Source organism: Gorilla gorilla, chromosome 1 (assembly GCF_029281585.2).
Source record: "Gorilla gorilla gorilla isolate KB3781 chromosome 1, NHGRI_mGorGor1-v2.1_pri, whole genome shotgun sequence".
Lineage (NCBI taxonomy): Eukaryota > Metazoa > Chordata > Mammalia > Primates > Hominidae > Gorilla > Gorilla gorilla.
The window spans coordinates 219,228,507-219,246,202 of NC_073224.2; the positions used below are offsets into that span (position 1 = coordinate 219,228,507).

At 51.7% G+C, this 17,696-nt stretch overlaps 2 protein-coding genes across 10 annotated transcripts in view; both read left to right on the forward strand.

Moving 5' to 3' along the window:
- The window catches only part of KIF17 (kinesin family member 17), a 52,784-nt gene extending 47,418 nt beyond the window's left edge, over nucleotides 1-5,366 (forward strand). For 6 of the 9 annotated variants that reach the window (XM_019012090.4, XM_019012097.4, XM_055386621.2 and 3 more), the window contains exons 14-15: nucleotides 3,061-3,178; nucleotides 4,620-5,366. In XM_019012090.4, coding sequence (XP_018867635.4) covers nucleotides 3,061-3,178; nucleotides 4,620-4,798 — 297 coding nt within the window. In that variant the 3' untranslated portion in view covers nucleotides 4,799-5,366. The remainder of the gene's footprint in view (nucleotides 1-3,060; nucleotides 3,179-4,619) is intronic. The other 3 variants (XM_055386643.2, XM_019012115.4, XM_019012107.4) reach the window with 1 other exon arrangement.
- Nucleotides 5,367-7,831: 2,465 nt separating this feature from the next.
- On the forward strand, nucleotides 7,832-17,614 carry DDOST (dolichyl-diphosphooligosaccharide--protein glycosyltransferase non-catalytic subunit). Its single transcript, XM_004024826.5, has 11 exons — nucleotides 7,832-8,183; nucleotides 8,389-8,499; nucleotides 13,197-13,283; nucleotides 13,605-13,708; nucleotides 13,850-13,944; nucleotides 14,676-14,769; nucleotides 15,012-15,160; nucleotides 15,607-15,754; nucleotides 16,422-16,542; nucleotides 16,666-16,772; nucleotides 16,865-17,614. Exons 1-11 carry the CDS (start codon nucleotides 7,979-7,981, stop codon nucleotides 17,012-17,014), a joined length of 1,371 nt encoding a protein of 456 aa, XP_004024875.3. The 5' UTR covers nucleotides 7,832-7,978; the 3' UTR covers nucleotides 17,015-17,614.
- The last annotated feature ends 82 nt before the right edge of the window (nucleotides 17,615-17,696 follow it).

Here is a 17,696-nt window from a genome sequence, read left to right on the forward strand (position 1 = left end):
GTATTTTTAGTAGAGACGGGGTTTCACTGTGTTAGCCAGGATGGTCTCGATCTCCTGACCTCGTGATCTGCCCGCTTCAGCCTTCCAAAGTGCTGGGATTATAGGCGTGAGCCACTGTGCCCAGCTAAGCGGGGTGTTTTCAACGAAACTCTTCCAGTTTTTTAAGTTAGCTGGGAGCTACTGTCCCCAGCAGCCACCAGAGGCCCAGACAGAAGGGCACCAGTGGGAGTCCACCAGTCCCTTGGGGTGGCCTGGTCAGCAGGCACAGCTTCCATGACACAACTCCATGAACAATGATGTGAAAGTTGTTATTATTTACAGATCCTCAGGCTAGGCAGGGCCACCAGAGAGGGACCCAGGCAGCTGGACCCCCTGTTGGTGTCCTTGTGTCTGGGCCTCTGGTGGCTGCTGGGGACAATAACTACCAGCTAAGTTAACAGAGAACCTCTAAGAGTTTTGTTCAAAACAAGGGGTAAACAAAATTTTTCTGTAAAGGACCCAATCATAAATATCTTGGGCTTTGTGAACTATGTGGTCTCTGTCACAGCCACTCAACTCTGCCACTGTAGCACAAAAACAGCCACAGGTAATACACAGATGAATGGTGTTCCAATAAAACTTTATTTACAAAAATAGTCTGCAGGCCAGATTTGGTCTGTATGCCATAATTAGCTGATTCTGCCTTGAGCCATTACAAATATTTCAGAAAACCCACATAGAATATACCTTTACAGTTATGATAAGACCACTCCTAGGCTAATGAATTCCAACCAAACATCTCTGGCTGAGCAACTCAGGCTGCAAGGGGCCACTCATGGTGGTCTAGAGCTTGATTGGCAGCTTCATAAAAAAGGGAAAGTTGCTGCCAGGAAAAAAGACATTCTTAATCTGGGACCACAAAGAGGTTATGTCAGAATGCTTTCAGCTCCAAGCGATAGATACCAAAGCAAACAACCATAAGAAAAATAGGGAATTTTTTAGTTCATGTAAGTGGACCAGTTTCAGGCATGGCTGGATCTAGGGGCTGAAACAGTCAGGGTCTGTGTCTGTCTTCACCTCTTTTTTTTTTTTTTCTTTTTTTTGAGACAGAGTCTCGCTCTGTTACCCAGGCTGGAGTGCAGTGGTGCAATCTCGGCTCACTGCAAGCTCCGCCTCCCGGGTTCACACCATTCTCCTGCCTCAGCCTCCCAAGTAGCTGGGACTACAGGCGCCTGCCACCATGCCCGGCTAATTTTTTGTATTTTTAGTAGAGACGGGGTTTCATCATGTTAGCCAGGATGGTCTCAATCTCCTGACCTCGTGATCCGCCCGCCTTGGCCTCCCAAAGAGCTGGGATTACAGGCATGAGCCACCGTGCCCGGCCACCTCTTTTTTTTTTTTTGAGACAGAGTTTCACTCTTGTTGCCCAGGCGGGAGTGCAGTGGTGCGATCTCAGCTCACCGCAACCTCTGCCTCCCAGTTTCAAGCGATTCTCTTGCCTCAGCCTCCAGAGTAGCTGGGATTACAGGCATGCACCACGACGTCCAGCTAATTTTTTTGCATTTTTAGTAGAGACAGGGTTTCTCCATGTTGGTCAGGCTGGTCTTGAACTCCTGACCTCAGGTGATCCGCCTGCCTTGGCCTCCCAAAGTGCTGGGATTACAGGCGTGAGCCACTGCTCCTGGCCTATGTCTTCACCTCTTGTTCCTGCTTCCCTTGGTACGCTAACTGAAGGCTTTCTCCACATGGCCGGAAGGATGGCTGCTGGCCATTGGTGATCCAAAAGGAAGAGAGGCCTGGTCTGTTAAAGCAATTGTCCCCAGTCTTTTTGGCACCAGGGACCAGTTTCATGGAAGACAATTTTTCCACAGGTCAGGATGGGGTGGGGGGTCTGATAGTTTCGGGATGATTCAAGTGCATTACATTTAATGTGGACTTCATTTCTATTAGTATTACATTGTAATATATAATGAAATAATTATATAACTCACCATCATGTAGAATCAGTGGGAGCCGTGAGCATGTTTTCCTGCAACTAGACGGTCCCATCTGGGGGTAATGGGAGACAGTGACAGATCTTCAGGCATTAGATTCTCATAAGAAGCACAACCTGGGTCCCTCACACGTGCAGTTCACAATAGGGTTTGCACTCCTATGAGAATCTAATGCCACCACTGATCTGACAAGAGGTGCAGCTCAGGCAATAATTCAAGTGATGGGGAGCAGCTGCAAATACAGATGAAGCTTCACTTGCTCACCTGCCGCTCACTTCCTGCTGTGCAGCCCAGTTCCTAACAGGCCAGGGACTGGTACCAGTCCATGGCCTGGGGGTTGGAAACCCTTGTCTTAAAGCATCCTGAAACTAGAGCTTGGGGAGAGATTCTGATTGGCTCTGCCTGGGTCATGTGTCTACTCTTGAACCAATTACTGTGTTTAGGAGGATGTGGTTCTGTGATTGGTGCAGTCTGGGTCACATGTCCAGCTGTGTAACAACAGGGTGGGAGTCAGATGTAGTATAGGGCACTATGAATGCTCACCCCACTGGGACGTCAAGTGGAAGAAGGACAATTCCCTGAAAAGGGAGATTTAGATTGAAGAAAACAAGTCCATAATAGTGGGGAAAAATAATAGCTCTTGGTGATAAGAAGGTTAGGATTCCAGTTCTAATGATCACAAATGTACCTGTGAGCTGAGGATAGCAACGCATTGCCTATTCTATGAACATGTTGTGATAGATTTGGGGTTTGTGTATCACCCTGGCCCCCCTGTTGGAGCTGGCAGGACACCCTGTTTTGAGCTTTGTAGGACAGAATAAGGCACTTCCCATCTCAAGGAAGGGGAGGCCGGGTGCAGGCTTGGCTGGAGACTGACTTCCTGGCCCCGAGCTGCCTGGGATCCCACCCCCGAGTCCAGGATCTACGGAGTAGGGTACACCAGAATGGGCAGTGCCTGCTCCAGCCCTGTGACAACTTGGGGGAAGCTCGGGGCAGCCCCCACTGCCCCAGGATGCCAGAGGCTGCGGAGCCCTGTGCCAGGGGCACAAACAAGGGGGCGTGACCACGGGCATCTGCATCTCGGCAGGAGGAGGACCGCTACAGGCTCATGCTCAGTCGGAGCAACAGTGAAAACATTGCCAGCAACTACTTCCGATCTAAGCGGGCCAGCCAGATCCTCAGCACAGACGCCAGGAAGAGCCTCAGTGAGTGTCCCTCTCCTGTCCCCACCCTCTCCACACAACTGGGAGAGGCATGAAGGGGATAGTTTTGAAGTCAGACAGACCTGGGTTCAAAAACTCCTTTCCCTCTCGGAGCCTCAGTTTCCTTAGCTACAAAATGAGGGGGGTAACACCAACTTCTTAGGATTAGGTGATACGAGGTGAGGAAACGGCCCAGCCCGGGGGCTGGTGCTCAGTACAGAGTCTCCTCTTTGCTCCAGTCTTGTCTCCCCTGGCCCCCAGTAGGCACTCAGTGTATGGCTCAGGGGCCTGGCTGGGGATGCACGGGTTTAGGCCTCACTAGTTACGCGCCAGCTTCCTGGCGAGTCACATGCCAGCATTGTGACTTCCTCCAAATGCAGACTGACTTCACTTATCAAGGGCCACAAATGCAACACACGCTTTTGAGAATTAAGCATCATTTTATCTGCTTTTAAAACTGAAAGCAAAGCCCGCAGAGCTTCCAATAAGATAGCAATAAAAAGCAAATCTTGGCCAGGTGCAGTGGCTCACCCTTGTAATCCCAGCACATTGGCAGGCTGAGGTGGGTGGATCACTTGAGGCCAGGAGTTCAAGACAAGCCTGGCCAACATGGTGAAACCCCGTCTCTACTAAAAATACAAAAATTAGCCGGGCAGTAGTGGCGTGTGCGTGTAATCCCACCTACTCAGGGGGCTGAGGCAGGAGAATCGCTTGAGCTTGGGAGGTGGAGGCTGCAGTGATTCGAGATCGCGCCACTGCATTCTGGTCTAGGCGACAGAGTGAGACCCTGTCTCAAAAAAAAAAAAAAAAAAAATTAGCTGGGTGTGGTGATGCATGCCTGTAATTCCAGCTACTTGGAGGCTGAGGCATGAGAATTGCTTGAACTTGGGAGGCAGAGGTTGCAGTGAGCTGAGACAGTGCCACTGCACTCCAGCCTGGGTGACAGAGTAAGACTTTTTCTAAAAAAAAAAAAAAAAAAAAAAAAGAGCAAATTTGAGTTCTATATATTGAGGTTATTTAAGAGACAGAATGGGTGGGTGGGGGGGAAATAGGATTAATTGAGTGCCTGGCATTGTGCCCATGTTGCAGATGAGGAAACTAAGGCTCAGAGACGAAGCAGCTTCTCTAAGGTTATAGGAAGCAGTGGAGCTGGGCTTTGAACCCAGACTTGTCTGGCTTGAGATCCCAGGCTGCCTCAGTCTGATGCTTTAAAACCCCAACTCCCCAGCCCAGCCTCTTTGGATGCAGACATAGTTGCTGGGTCTGAGACCTCAGCCAGAGCAGCCTCGCAGAGCCTGGGGTCCCAGCTGCAGGGCCGGGGCCTCTGGCTGGGCAGGGGGAGCGGGAGTGGGGTGGGCCAGGCTCTCCATCCTACCCACTTGGGGCATTTTCTCTCCATCCCTGCGCTCCTGGCTTACCAGCACCTCTGCCCTCTTCCCCACAGCACATCACAACTCGCCACCAGGCCTCAGCTGCCCACTCAGCAACAGCTCTGCCATCCCACCCACCCAGGCCCCTGAAATGCCCCAGCCCCGGCCCTTCCGCCTCGAGTCCCTCGACATCCCTTTCACCAAGGCCAAGCGTAAGAAAAGCAAAAGCAACTTTGGCAGTGAGCCTCTGTGAGCACAGCTGCTTGCCATTGCCTGCCTTATAGGCATGTAGAGACTGCCAGGCCCTCCCAGGGCAGCCCCAACCAGGCCTCCTCCCACCTGCTACACAGCGCTCCGTGACCTGAGGGCTCCCTCAGCCCTGGGAAGACACATTCCCTTCCCTGTTCCCCAGAGAGCCCACCTCCGCCCTGGGCAGGAGCCCCTCGGAGGCTGTATAGTCCTCCTTAGAGAGGCCTGCTCCAGCTGTTCATACCACATCAGTGTTTCCGTCTGCTCGCCTGCCAGAGCCCACGCCCATGACCACCAGTGTTGGTCTTTGCCTCAAAGCCTGAGACCTGCTTCACGGCCTTCACCAGCCCTGATGGAGAGGGCAGCAGCTGCCACGTGGAGGAAGCTCAATATCAGCTGGGAAGGAACTGTGCCTCTGTCTGACTGGCCCCACTTCCTAAGAACTGCCCTGCCCCATGGGGTGGCACAGGGGTCCCACAGCAGGTCTTCCTGCACTGCCCACCCCTGGCTGGTCTATGGCCCAAGGAAGGCCACTCCACATTAAGCTGCCCAATAAACTGCTTTTAAGATAAGCTCCCCTTCTCTGACCCTCTGACAGTGTCACTTGGGGCCCCTCCCTGCCATTGTGGCCTGGCTATTCCAGGGAAGTTCTTTCTGGAAAAAGGGTTCTTTTGCCTGGGACCTCCAGGGTTTCTGCAGCTCCCTACCATAGTGAGTACATTCTTCTGGGAAGAGCATCTGAATTTTCATTAGATTCTTGAAGGACCTGTGACCCAGGAAAGCAGACCCCTTGTTGTGGAAAATAGGGCCATGTCTCACTGAGGCCAGAAAAGGGCCCAGCTTTTGACAGTCCTGGGGGCTGCGCTGGGACTGGGTGTCCTGATATAGCCAGAAATGAATCCAGGCCACCCTGTTTGTGCCCACATAGGGGGGTACCTAGGACACAGCCTTCCCCTTGCGCACTCTATCCCAGGCCAGTCCTGTGGGGGGCTCCACAATCTAAGGGAAAAGGCTTGGCCTTTGGCACAGTCCTGGAACCTCATTTCACTCTGAGCCTCATCTGTGAAATGGGGATAACGCTCACCTCACAGGGTTAATGTGAAGATTAAATGAGATAGTATGTAAAGCTCCTGGGGCATAGCAGGTGCTCTGTGTTAGTCCTCCTCCTCCCTATTTTGTATCAATTTCTATGGCAGGCCCCACAAGCCACATGCCTGGGCCAAGGAGCACACACTCTTGAGAAGCTGGGGTAGGGGTGTTTAGACAACTACAGAGATATCCAGCCAGAAGCAGGCAGCAGTACGTCCTGAGTCAGAGCAGGTGAGATCAGGTCTTTTAAAAATTATTTTTATTTTCTTTGAGACTGAGTCTCGCTCTGTTACCCAGGCTGGAGTGCAGCAGCGGGCAATCTCAGCTCACTGAAGCCTCCACCTCCTGGGTTCAAGCGATTCTCCTGTCTCAGACTCATGAGTAGCTGGGATTACAGGCGCCCACCACCACGCCCGGCTAAATTTTTTGTATTAGAGATGCGGTTTCACCATATTGGCCAGGCTGGTCACGAACTCCTGACCTCAAGTGATCTGCCCGCCTCGGCCTGCCAAAGTGCTGGGAATACAGGTGTGAGCCACCGCGCCTGGTCGAGATCAGGTCTTTATGGGGAACAAAGAGTGCCTTTCTGAAGGGAGCAGTGCTGGGTGGGGCTCCCAGAAAGGATGGAGAAGATCCCAGGAGGTTTAAGATGGGGGTGTAAGGAGGGCGCTCCTGGCGGAGAGCGCTGCAAAGCAAAAGGCAGGAGGTGTGGAACTCAGGGTGTTAAAGGCTGGGCCATTCCTGTTCCATGGAAGCCCTGAGCAAGGACTGAGAGGGGACGAGGCTGCTGAGATGAGTGTAGGTGGAGACCTGAGAGCAAAGAGCCTTGGGGTGTCCCTGTGCTGTGGCCGACTCTTAAACAACAGTTTAACACTGTTGGCTCTGAATTAGAGACGGGCGGATGTGGTACTGTGTGTCGAGGGTGGAAGGGCAGGAGTTAGGGTGCAGGAGCCAGGAGCTCTGCAGAGGCTTCACTTGGGGCAGAGCCAGTGGGAATGGAGAGCAAGTAGAGTCCGTTAAGATGTATGGAGGGAGGTTTTGATTTTTGCTCCATTCTTGGGTTGGTGGACAAGTGTCCGAAAGGAACTGCTACCTTCTGTCTCTACAGTTGCCGTCACCATTGGCCTCAGGATTGTGGTTGGGCCCCAGAGGACAGTGGAAGTCTTGCTGCTTGTGGTAGTTTTTACTTAAACCCGTGGTGGACAAAGGCAGGTCTGAGGTGAACCGGGTGGCCTCTGTATTAACCTAGAAGAGGTGGGAGCCACATTATTGAATGGATGTTCACTCTAGCCCGGCGCTAAGTGCTTCAAAACCTGCCATGTTCCTCCCAAGAGCCCAGAGATGAGGTAATTAAATGGCTGTTCCTAAGGCACACAGATAAGCAGCGGAGCTGGACCTCGTCCTTAGTCCTATTTACAGCCAGGGAAACTGTCCTGGAGAGAAGTGCAATGCCCGGGTAACGGCCAGTGAGAGATGCAGCTTGGAAATGGAACCATCGCTAGTTCAGTCTACTGCCCATCCACAGTCTCCAGCGTGGGCCACCGAGCTGGGCAGCACAGGGCCGTCCATGCCATGGCCTCTGGAGCCGTGAGCGGCAGGAAGGAGGCTCCAAGTGCCCTGACCCTGATCTTATTCTTCCAACTCCTCCTCCCTAGAGATGGTGGAGGTGGGGCCTAGTTCCTGGTCCCGAGCCTTCCCAGGCCCAGTGAAGACCCCGCCAGCAAGAAGGTGGCCAAACACCCTGTCCAGGACGCGACGGTCAAGCCCAGGGAGGACCCCGCAAGCTCCAGCGGGAAGCGGGCTCCAGACTAGGGGGCGGGAGGCCGGCCTGGGCGGAGCAAAGGGCGCTCGGCCTCGTTGATTGGCCGCGGCTGCAGAGCTGTCTCTCTAGCATTGAGCCTTTTCTTTAGGGGGACGGGGCCTTGATTCACTCCCACCAATAGGGTTCAAGGAATCCGCCTCCCACCAGGGCACTTCCGGCGGCGCTCTCCGCCCCTTACCGCCAAAGCTGCGGCTCTGGACGCCCAGCCGCGGCGTATACCGATCATTTCCGGGTAGTGCTCCATGGGCACGAGCCGCGATTGGGCTACCGTAGATGGGGTACTTCCGGTATGCAGGTGCTGGGTCCTTCGGCAGGAGGAGGAAGATGGAGCCCAGCACCGCGGCCCGGGCTTGGGCCCTCTTTTGGTTGCTGCTGCCCTTGCTTGGCGCGGTTTGCGCCAGCGGACCCCGCACCTTAGTGCTGCTGGACAACCTCAACGTGCGGGAGACTCATTCGCTTTTCTTCCGGAGCCTGAAGGGTGAGAGCGGGGTCCGAGGGGGTAGCGTGTGGGGGCCTGGGGTTGGTACAGCATCGAGGGCATTGACCACTCTCCTTCCCACTCCCTTTCCTGGAGCAGGCCTCCCGGGTCTGGCCTGCCGCTTGGCGTGCGGGTCCGCGATGTCTGCAGCAGGGGTTTCCCTTCGCGTCCCGTCTTCCTCAACTACCTGTTTTTTCTTGTCCAGACCGGGGCTTTGAGCTCACATTCAAGACCGCTGATGACCCCAGCCTGTCTCTCATAAAGTATGGGGAATTCCTCTATGACAATCTCATCATTTTCTCCCCTTCGGTAGAAGGTAAGGGTTCCGCGTCGCCCCTAGCACTGGAATTCGAGACCCGGGACTTGATGGATTGCTTTCTTCTGGTTCTTGGGCATGTCCTGGGTCACAGGATGGGTTGCCAGTCCTGGATGGTGCTACCACGGAGATAAGAAAAATGCTCATTTCTGACCTGACCGTAGGAGGGTACATCTTTCTAAAAGAAACAGCTAAGGATTGTGGAGTCAAGTGTTGCTGCAGACCATGGAACCCAGGGCCCTGCTGCTCTGCTGAGAAGGGAGTTTACTCTGTAAAGGGCCTGATAAAAAGATGGAAAGCTCCTGGGTTGGGTTTGCCTGGGTGGAAAGAGGAAATGGCCTGTTATTAATATGGATTGCTATAAAGAGGCATTGTGCATTGTGGCAGCTGATCTTAAGAATTCAGATAGATTCATAGTCTTGGGCTGAAAAAAGACCCTTAGCAATTATCTACCACCCCACCCCTCCTCCCATTTGAGGCTGGATAAATATGTCCAGCAGCCTTGCAGAGGGCTAGTCGTTTAACAGAATGAATATCTTGGCCAGATTATCCAGTTGATACTTGAGTATTCCTGTTTTACGAGGCAATCCACTCCACCACTGAACAATTCTGTTAAGAAGTTCTTATGTTAAGAAATATTGTCTCCTGCTTTATTTTGTTCTTATGCTCCCCAGCACCTTAGAGAATAGATAGAATACTTATCTTGTCTGGAGGCATAGCCTTCACATAATCATAGCTTATTCGGTTGTTTCTCCTCCAGACTGAACATCCCCAGCTCCTTGGCTATTTCTCTTTTGCCATACTTTTTTGGTGAGCATGTTAGTCATTCTCTTCTTTATTTGCTTCAGTTTATCTTTTTCTTAAAAGACTCAAGTTGTCCCTGTCTGGGTAAGACAGGACTGCCTTCCTCCCTTCAGTTGATGAAGCTTAGGAAGTTCTTCATTGGTGCCTTTTTTATTTGTTTGTTTTTTTGAGACAGGGTCTTGCTTTGTCCCCCAGGCTGAGTGCAGTGGTGCAATCATGGCTTACTGCAGCCTCGACCTCCCAGGTTCAAGTGATCCTCCCTCCTCAGCCTCCTGAATAACTGGGACGTGGCTTCTTTATTCTCTGTAGTTCATGCGAGATTCAGTTCCACCAAATCCCTCAAGTATTTTCCCTAGGCTTCTGTTACTTACTGTGTCACTCCCAACTCCCTTGCAACATGTGCTTTTGGAATTGGCTTTTTGGAGGCAAGATTAGTTAGGCGGATGTCACTCCAAATTGGTATAAGTTGAAATCTTCTGATGACTGGGCAGGTGAATGGAGGCTTCGGTGCAGTAACTGATGTTTGCCAAGTTTTTGCTGTGTTTGAAACTTTGAAATAGGTACCTTACAGTGGACTGGGTGAGATCTTAAGGATAGGGAGTCTGCCCTGGAGGAGTTTTTTCAGTCTGTTTTTGAGGAAATAAAGACCTGAAATGAGTTACCAAACCCTGTGTCAGGATGTAAGATGAAGCAGAGGCACTGTCAGCTTGTATAGGTCAGAAGGAAAAAAGCAGTGAATGAGACTGCTCGGGAGAGGGCTGAGAGAGGATACTGTTGGTGGGAGAAACGACAGAGAGTGTAAAACAGTGTTTCCCAAACTTTAGTCATTTGCACACGTCCTTCATGGTTTTAGTATGTTACATATCTCCTGTGCTAATAACTACCTAATATTTTTCTTCAAATTGACCTGCTTAAAAAAAAAAAAAAGGCTAGGTATGATAGCTTATCCCTGTAATCCCATCACTTTGGGAGGCCAAGGCAGAAGGATTGCTTGAGTCCAGGAGTTTGAGACTAGCCTGGGCAACATAGTGAGACCTCATCTCTACAAAAAAATGAACAAAATTAGCCGGGCATGGTGGTGCATGCCTGTAGTCCCAGCTACTGGGGAAGCTGAGGTGGGAGGATTGCTGACCCTCGGTGGTCAAGGCTGCAGTGAGCTGAGATCATGCCAACTGCACTCCAGCCTAAGCGACAGAGCAAGACCCTGTCTCAAAAAAAAAAAAAAAAAAAAAGAGAAAAAAAACTAAAACAACATTTTAAAAGGGAACCAATAGCGAGCCCAGAATTACCACCGAAAATGGAAATCCAGTGTCATCACTTGATGTACGTAGAAGGCAACTATAAATAGAATAAAAACAACACCCGTAAGTTCTAGCCAGACACTGCTGCCTGCCGAAGGCTTTGAACCTGAGGTTCCCTCTTGAAAAAGGAGATTAGCAAGCATTAGAAGCTCTAACAACTAGTATCAAACTAAGACATTCTCTTTGATGGAGAAAGCTTGAAAAATAAGGAAGGGGAGTAACTTTCTGTCTCTGAGATTCAAGGTTAAAGCCCGGTTCCCGCATTCGCGTTGCTGCCTTTTCTGCCTCTGGTGGAGTGGGTTCCACACTTTGGAAGGTGCTGCTGTGGGAAATCCTCAGGCATTCCTTGGGAGGAAGCTGCAGGGCAGGGTTCGGGGTAGGGGTTTGGTGTCTGCTCCCAGGGCCCTGCCCTCGTCCCATGACTACTGTCATTGTCACCCTCTCAGGTGAGTGAGTGCTGGCCTGGCTTCCCTCTCTGTGCCCCAGTGGCTTCTTTGCCCTCTGGCATCGGAAGGCTCCCAGGTCACTGGCAATCATGTCTACAAGGGAAGAAATTTTCAGCACATCCTCTATACCTGGGAAAAACTGGATCCCTGTTATAGATGGGGAAATGGGTTCAGAAGGGTGAAGGGATTTGCCTAGTTTTAACTCCAGGTGGTCTCAATTTCAAAGCCCGTGTTCTGTCAACTTTACAAGAGTTTCTCAACAGGTGCACTCTTGACGTTTCAGACTGGATAATTTTTTTATAGTGAGGCTGTCCTGTGTACTGTAGGGTGTTTAACAGCACCCCGGGCCTCTGCCCATTAATGCCAGTGGCCACTTCCCTGTTATGTAACAGTGAAGAAATGTCTCCAGACATTGCTCTGAGGGGCAAAATCAGCCAAGATTGCAAACCACTGCACTGTGCCAATAGGCTGCTTTTGGAATGTCCAAGACTGCCTGGCCTCTCCGAAGGAGAGTAGATAGATGGCTTTTTGAATGTAGCATGAGAGGCAGAGGTAGAGAATACAGGAGCTTCTGCGTATGCCTGAAAGTCAGTCAGGTAAGGCGCTTTTAGTTTTCTGCTGAAGATTACCCCTCAAAAAACAGGGCTCTTATATTCAGATCTTTACAAAGTCATTTCCACCTGCTACTGAGGGTCTAATGGACACACTTCTCTGTCCAGTCTCAGAAATTGGCACGTCCGTCCTTCCGGTTGCTCAGCCAGACTCCTTGGAGCTTTTCTAATGCCCCTGTCGAAACATCAGCAGGCCCTGCGGCTGTGCCATCAGAAGGCGTGGAGGCCTGCCGCGCCTCCCTCTGTTGCTGCTCCGAGGTTGGCTCAGCACTCTTCACTGCCTAGATTTTCACAGTGGCCTTCTAACCCATCACCATGGCCACTCTCACCCTCGTACCCTAGTCTCTACCCCGCTGCCAGGATCGTCCTTCAAAAATAGGAATGAGATCCTGCCAGGCCCCTGCTCAGAATCCTCCAGCGGCTCGCCACGGCAGGGCCCTCGTGTGGGGTGCAGAGCCCTGCGCAGCCTGGGCCCTCACTTCACCCGGCCTTACCTCCTGCTGCTCACTCCTTTCTCTCCAGCTAAGCCACACTGGGCCCCTTGCTGGTGACCGTGCCCACCCCCCTCGGGGACTTTGCACCTGGTGTTCACTATGCTGGGAATCCTCTGACCCCACAGACTGCCTGGCTCACGCTTACATCTTCTCAGATGCCACTTGCGGGTCTTCCTTAAACAACCTTGGCACAAGAGCTCCCCTCCCACACTGTCCACTTTGTTTTTCTTCTCGGCTCACAAGAATTACTCATTTAATGAATAAATGGATTACTGAGCACTGCCTTCATTAAATTAGGTTGAACATCAGAGTACACTTTGGGGAGACTCTGGAGCCTCAAATAGCCCCACCCAGTGCTAGTTTTAGATGCTTATGGCAGTAGTCACATGATCCAATTAATTGACCAGAAAAGGATAGGATCTCACAGTTACAAATGTTGGAAATTAATGAGCCCTTTTGGTGATCACTTTTTAAAAAGCAGTGTACTGGGTAGCTCTGTTGTGGATGTCATGGATAGAATCTGTAGGATTAATAGGGAAAAATGGATTAATGCCAGACCAGGGAGTACTATTGTCAAGTGATGGCATCACTGGAGATGCAGAAGTGCTCTTCCTCAGACCATTTAGACGGGGCGGAATTGACAGGCTCTGGAAACTGGCTCCAGTGATCAGCATCACTAGCGTGAAAGGTGCAGGTGATATGAAATACGGGCAGTACGGCGTTTCCAAATGCATATTTCCTATGTAACTTGAAATGTGTACAGCTTACTTGACCAGTGCAATTAGTGGATGTTTGACTGTTTCCTCCAAACCTCCAGAAGTTTCTAATTCTGAGCCATAATTTTGAGTCTTCACGCTGGGAGGATGGGGCCTTGCCCGTTCTGGGATGTGGTGTGGGAAGCCTGTCCCTCATTGTGGCCCCCAGAGGGTGCTGCTCTGTGAGTGATCGTGGCTGCTCTGCCCTTCATGTCCCCTCCTTGCCAGTGTCAGAGGAGCAGGGAGAGGAGACCTCTGGGTCACTGTGTCTGGTGCCTGCTTTCAGATTTTGGAGGCAACATCAATGTGGAGACCATCAGTGCCTTTATTGACGGTGGAGGCAGTGTGCTGGTAGCTGCCAGCTCCGACATTGGTGAGTCCGACCTGGGAGGTTCTGGTGCTTTCCACTTCTCCAGGGAGTTGGAGAGCATTACAAACAGAAGCTGCCAAATTAGCATTCACTGGGTGGGCCTTAGCTGGGGAGTCAGTGAGGGAACTGTTTCCTCAGTTCAGAATCTGACTCCTGGAGGCAGAATACCACACTGCTGTCCAGGGGTCCATTTGGGGCTGAGCCCAGCTGGATAAAGCTGCAGGGCACTGGGGCTGACAGAGAGGGAGTCACAAGGAAGCCAAGGACACTTGGCCCAAGGCCCCCCTGTAAGGGCTCAGCTAGGTGTCTCTTCGGTCTGTGCAGGTGACCCTCTTCGAGAGCTGGGCAGTGAGTGCGGGATTGAGTTTGACGAGGAGAAAACGGCTGTCATTGACCATCACAACTATGACATCTCAGACCTTGGCCAGGTAATCAGGCCTGTCACCTTCCAAGTTTCAGGGACATATGGCAAAGCTCTGCTTAGCCAAAAGCCAAGAGGGCGTGAGGAGGTTCTCCCTGGCTTGGGGAACCTTTTCCTGACCACCCACCTTTCCATCTACTCTTTGCAGCATACGCTCATCGTGGCTGACACTGAGAACCTGCTGAAGGCCCCAACCATCATTGGGAAATCATCTCTAAATCCCATCCTCTTTCGAGGTGTTGGGTGAGTGAGTGAGCAGGGAGAGGACAGCAGAAACCTGGGGGAAGAAGGGGTCACTTAATTTTTTTGGGAAATCAAGGCAAAATTGTAATTCTTTAGGGGTACGTAGATGGGATTAATTTGTTATATTAAGGCCGAGTATAGTGGCTCAACCTGTAATCCCAGCACTTTGGGAAGGCCTAGGCAGGAGGATCGCTTGAGGCCAGGAGTTTGAGACCAGCCTGGGCAACACAGAACTCCTCTCTTTAAAAAAAAAAACAAAAAAAAAAACAACAAAAAAAAGTTGGCCGAGTGCAGTGGCTCACACCTGTAATCCCAGCACTTTGGGAGGCTGAGGTGGGCAGATCACCTGAGGTCAGGCGTTTGAGACCAGCCTGGCCAACATGGTGAAACCCCGTCTCTGTTAAAAATACAAAAATTAGCTAGGCGTGGTGGTGTGTGCCTGTAGTCCCAGCTACTTGGGAGGCTGATGCAAGAGAATTGCTCGAACCCAGGAGGCGGAGGTTGCAGTGAGCCAAGGTTGTGCCACTGCACTCCAGCCCAGGTGGCAGAGCGAGGTCTGTCTGAAAAACAAAAACAAAAACAAGTCAGACTCCATTGTTATATCAAGACAAGAGCTAAGTGGTTGGCAATTAAGAAAAAAGGATTCATTCCTGGGAAGAACTGGCTCTCGGGGATCCCATGTCCTTGGGCTCAGTTCCTGGGGCCAGTGCTGGGCTGCTCTCGTCCTGCAGGATGGTGGCCGATCCTGATAACCCTTTGGTGCTGGACATCCTGACGGGCTCTTCCACCTCTTACTCCTTCTTCCCGGACAAGCCTATCACCCAGGTAAGGGCTTCACAACCTTGAGTCTTCGAAATAAGAATGAAGCAGAACAGCACATTTGGCTGAGGCGAAGGAAATGGCAAGTTGGTGGGGTGGGGCATGGGCAGAAGCGGTGTGGTCTCAGGCTCCCCCTTCAGGTAGGGCCAGGGTCGTTTCCGTCTGGCCTGCTGTCCTCTTGTTCGGGAGGCGTGGCAGCTTTTCCCTTACTTGGAACTGCTTGGGTCACAGCCTCGTTTTGTTCCCAGTATCCACATGCGGTGGGGAAGAACACCCTCCTCATTGCTGGGCTCCAGGCCAGGAACAATGCCCGCGTCATCTTCAGCGGCTCCCTCGACTTCTTCAGCGACTCCTTCTTCAACTCAGCAGTGCAGAAGGCGGCGCCCGGCTCCCAGAGGTAGCTGCCAGGAGGCTTAGGGGCCGGGGATCCGGGTGGTGGTCTGTGTATATGGGGAGGACTCAGAAGGGGAAGAAGGAGGCTTTTAGCTAAAAGTGTCAGAGGCTGAGTGTTTCAGGTGCTGTCAGATTATTTCAGGGCTTTATTGCTATATTGCTGGTATTGGCACTTCCAGTTTTTTAAGGTAGTAGTGACTTATCTAGAGATCCCTAACCTCCACTGTTCCTTTTAGAAATTTGTGTATTTGTTGTGCAGATGACAACCAACCAGCCATATCTTTTCGTTTGTTTCCTGCGTTCCCTTTAACCATGAGTCCCTAGGTGCCCAAGGCCTACAGGCAGAACTTTGCTAGGGTACTGTCATGGTGGACATGAGTGGTCCTGCCCATCAGGCACCACTGGAAAGGTGGCTCTGGTGCCCAAGCTGCTCCTGTTTCCCTCCTGCAGGTATTCCCAGACAGGCAACTATGAACTAGCTGTGGCCCTCTCCCGCTGGGTGTTCAAGGAGGAGGGTGTCCTCCGTGTGGGGCCTGTGTCCCATCATCGGGTGGGCGAGACAGCCCCACCCAATGCCTACACTGTCACTGACCTAGTGGTAAGAGATGTCTGGGGTGGGAGGGCCCAAAGGGTTTGCCAAGCTGACTGAGCTCAGCTCAGAAGCACTTATTGAACACTTCTGTGCTGGCCTAAAGGGCATAAATAAAGATGAATAAGTTAATCCCTACACCTAAGCATGCCAGGTGAGATGCAGAGCCTGGCATGAAAACTGATGTCCTAATAGGAGCACTTCTTTTGAAGAGGTGTGTGTATTTGCTATGGGGGGCAGCAGTGGGAGGGGCTTCACTGATTAACTCTGCCCAGGAAGTTGGACTTAATAAGAGAAATGACGTTTTGGTTAGGTCATTAGGATGAATTTGTTAGGCAAGAGAAAGCGAATATGGAAGCATGAATGCTTGAAAGTGCCTGGCACATGTCGGGGCAGGAGGGTGATTTGGGTCCAGACTTTGATGGGCCATGAATACTGTGTGAAGGAATCTGGGCCTTCAGAGGAGAGGCAGAGATGCTGTGTTGGGGGATTAACCTTGCTGAGGAGAGAGACTGGTTACTGATCAGGGCCGGGTGGCAGGGGCTTCTGCAGGTCTTCTGAACTCCTGGGCATTCCTGCCATGTTCGTCGGGTGGGAGTTAAGTGCAGCTCTGCCTGCAGGTGGTGGAAGGCCTCCAGTCATGGCCAGCCCTGGCTAACCTGGCCTTTTATCTCAGGAGTATAGCATCGTGATCCAGCAGCTCTCAAATGGCAAATGGGTCCCCTTTGATGGCGATGACATTCAGCTGGAGTTTGTCCGCATTGATCCTTTTGTGAGGACCTTCCTGAAGAAGAAAGGTGAGTGTAGTTCCTGCACGAGGATGCTGCCAGAAACGGCCCCAGGCCTCACTTGCTCTCGAGGCCCAACCAGGAAAAGCTCTGGGAAACCCCTCCCGGTTATTCTTGTTGGTTCTTCCGCAGGTGGCAAATATAGTGTTCAGTTCAAGTTGCCCGACGTGTATGGTGTATTCCAGTTTAAAGTGGATTACAACCGGCTAGGCTACACACACCTGTACTCTTCCACTCAGGTAAGCACAGGTGACAGCCCCTGTTTTCAGCTAGCATGTGCCCTGCCTGGACTCTGCAGTGGCCAGGTCCTGCCACCTCTGTCCTCCTGCAGGTATCCGTGCGGCCACTCCAGCACACGCAGTATGAGCGCTTCATCCCCTCGGCCTACCCCTACTACGCCAGCGCCTTCTCCATGATGCTGGGGCTCTTCATCTTCAGCATCGTCTTCTTGCACATGAAGGAGAAGGAGAAGTCCGACTGAGGGGCTGGAGCCCTCTCTGCACAGCGTGGAGACGGGGCCGGGGGGGGCGGGGGCGGTTATTAGGATTGGTGGTTTTGTTTTGCTTTGTTTAAAGCTGTGGGAAAATGGCACAACTTTACCTCTGTGGGAGATGCAACACTGAGAGCCAAGGGGTGGGACTCACTCGGGAGAATTTTTATATAAAAGAAGTTTTTCCACTTTGAATTGCTAAAAGTGGCATTTTTCCTATGTGCAGTCACTCTCATTTCTAAAATAGGGACGTGGCCAGGCACGGTGGCTCATGCCTGTAATCCCAGCACTTTTTGGGAGGCCGAGGCAGGCGGCTCACGAGGTCAGGAGATCGAGACTATCCTGGCTAACACGGTAAAACCCCGTCTCTATAAAAAGTACAAAAAATTAGCTGGGCGTGGTGGTGGGCGCCTGTAGTCCCAGCTACTCGGGAGGCTGAGGCAGGAGAAAGGCATGAATCCAGGAGGCAGAGCTTGCAGTGAGCTGAGATCACGCCATTGCACTCCAGCCTGGGCAACAGTGTAAGAAAGACTCTGTCTCAAAAAAATAAATAAATAAATAAATAAAATAAAGTGAGATGTTGCCCTCAAACTTCACCTGGCCCCGGTCCTGGTTTGCTAACGGCTGTGGGTGGTGGTTGCTGTGGGTCATGACTGGATACAAAATCCTAAGT

What these genes read in the sequence shown, in the direction of transcription:
- DDOST (XM_004024826.5), top strand. Translation starts at nt 7,979, where the DNA reads ATGGGGTACTTCCGGTATGCAGGTGCTGGGTCCTTCGGCAGGAGGAGG. An exon ending in ACATCTCAGACCTTGGCCAG is followed by an intron (nt 13,709 to 13,849) that starts GTAATCAGGCCT and finishes TACTCTTTGCAG; the next exon opens with CATACGCTCATCGTGGCTGA. An exon ending in ACACTGTCACTGACCTAGTG is followed by an intron (nt 15,755 to 16,421) that starts GTAAGAGATGTC and finishes CTTTTATCTCAG; the next exon opens with GAGTATAGCATCGTGATCCA.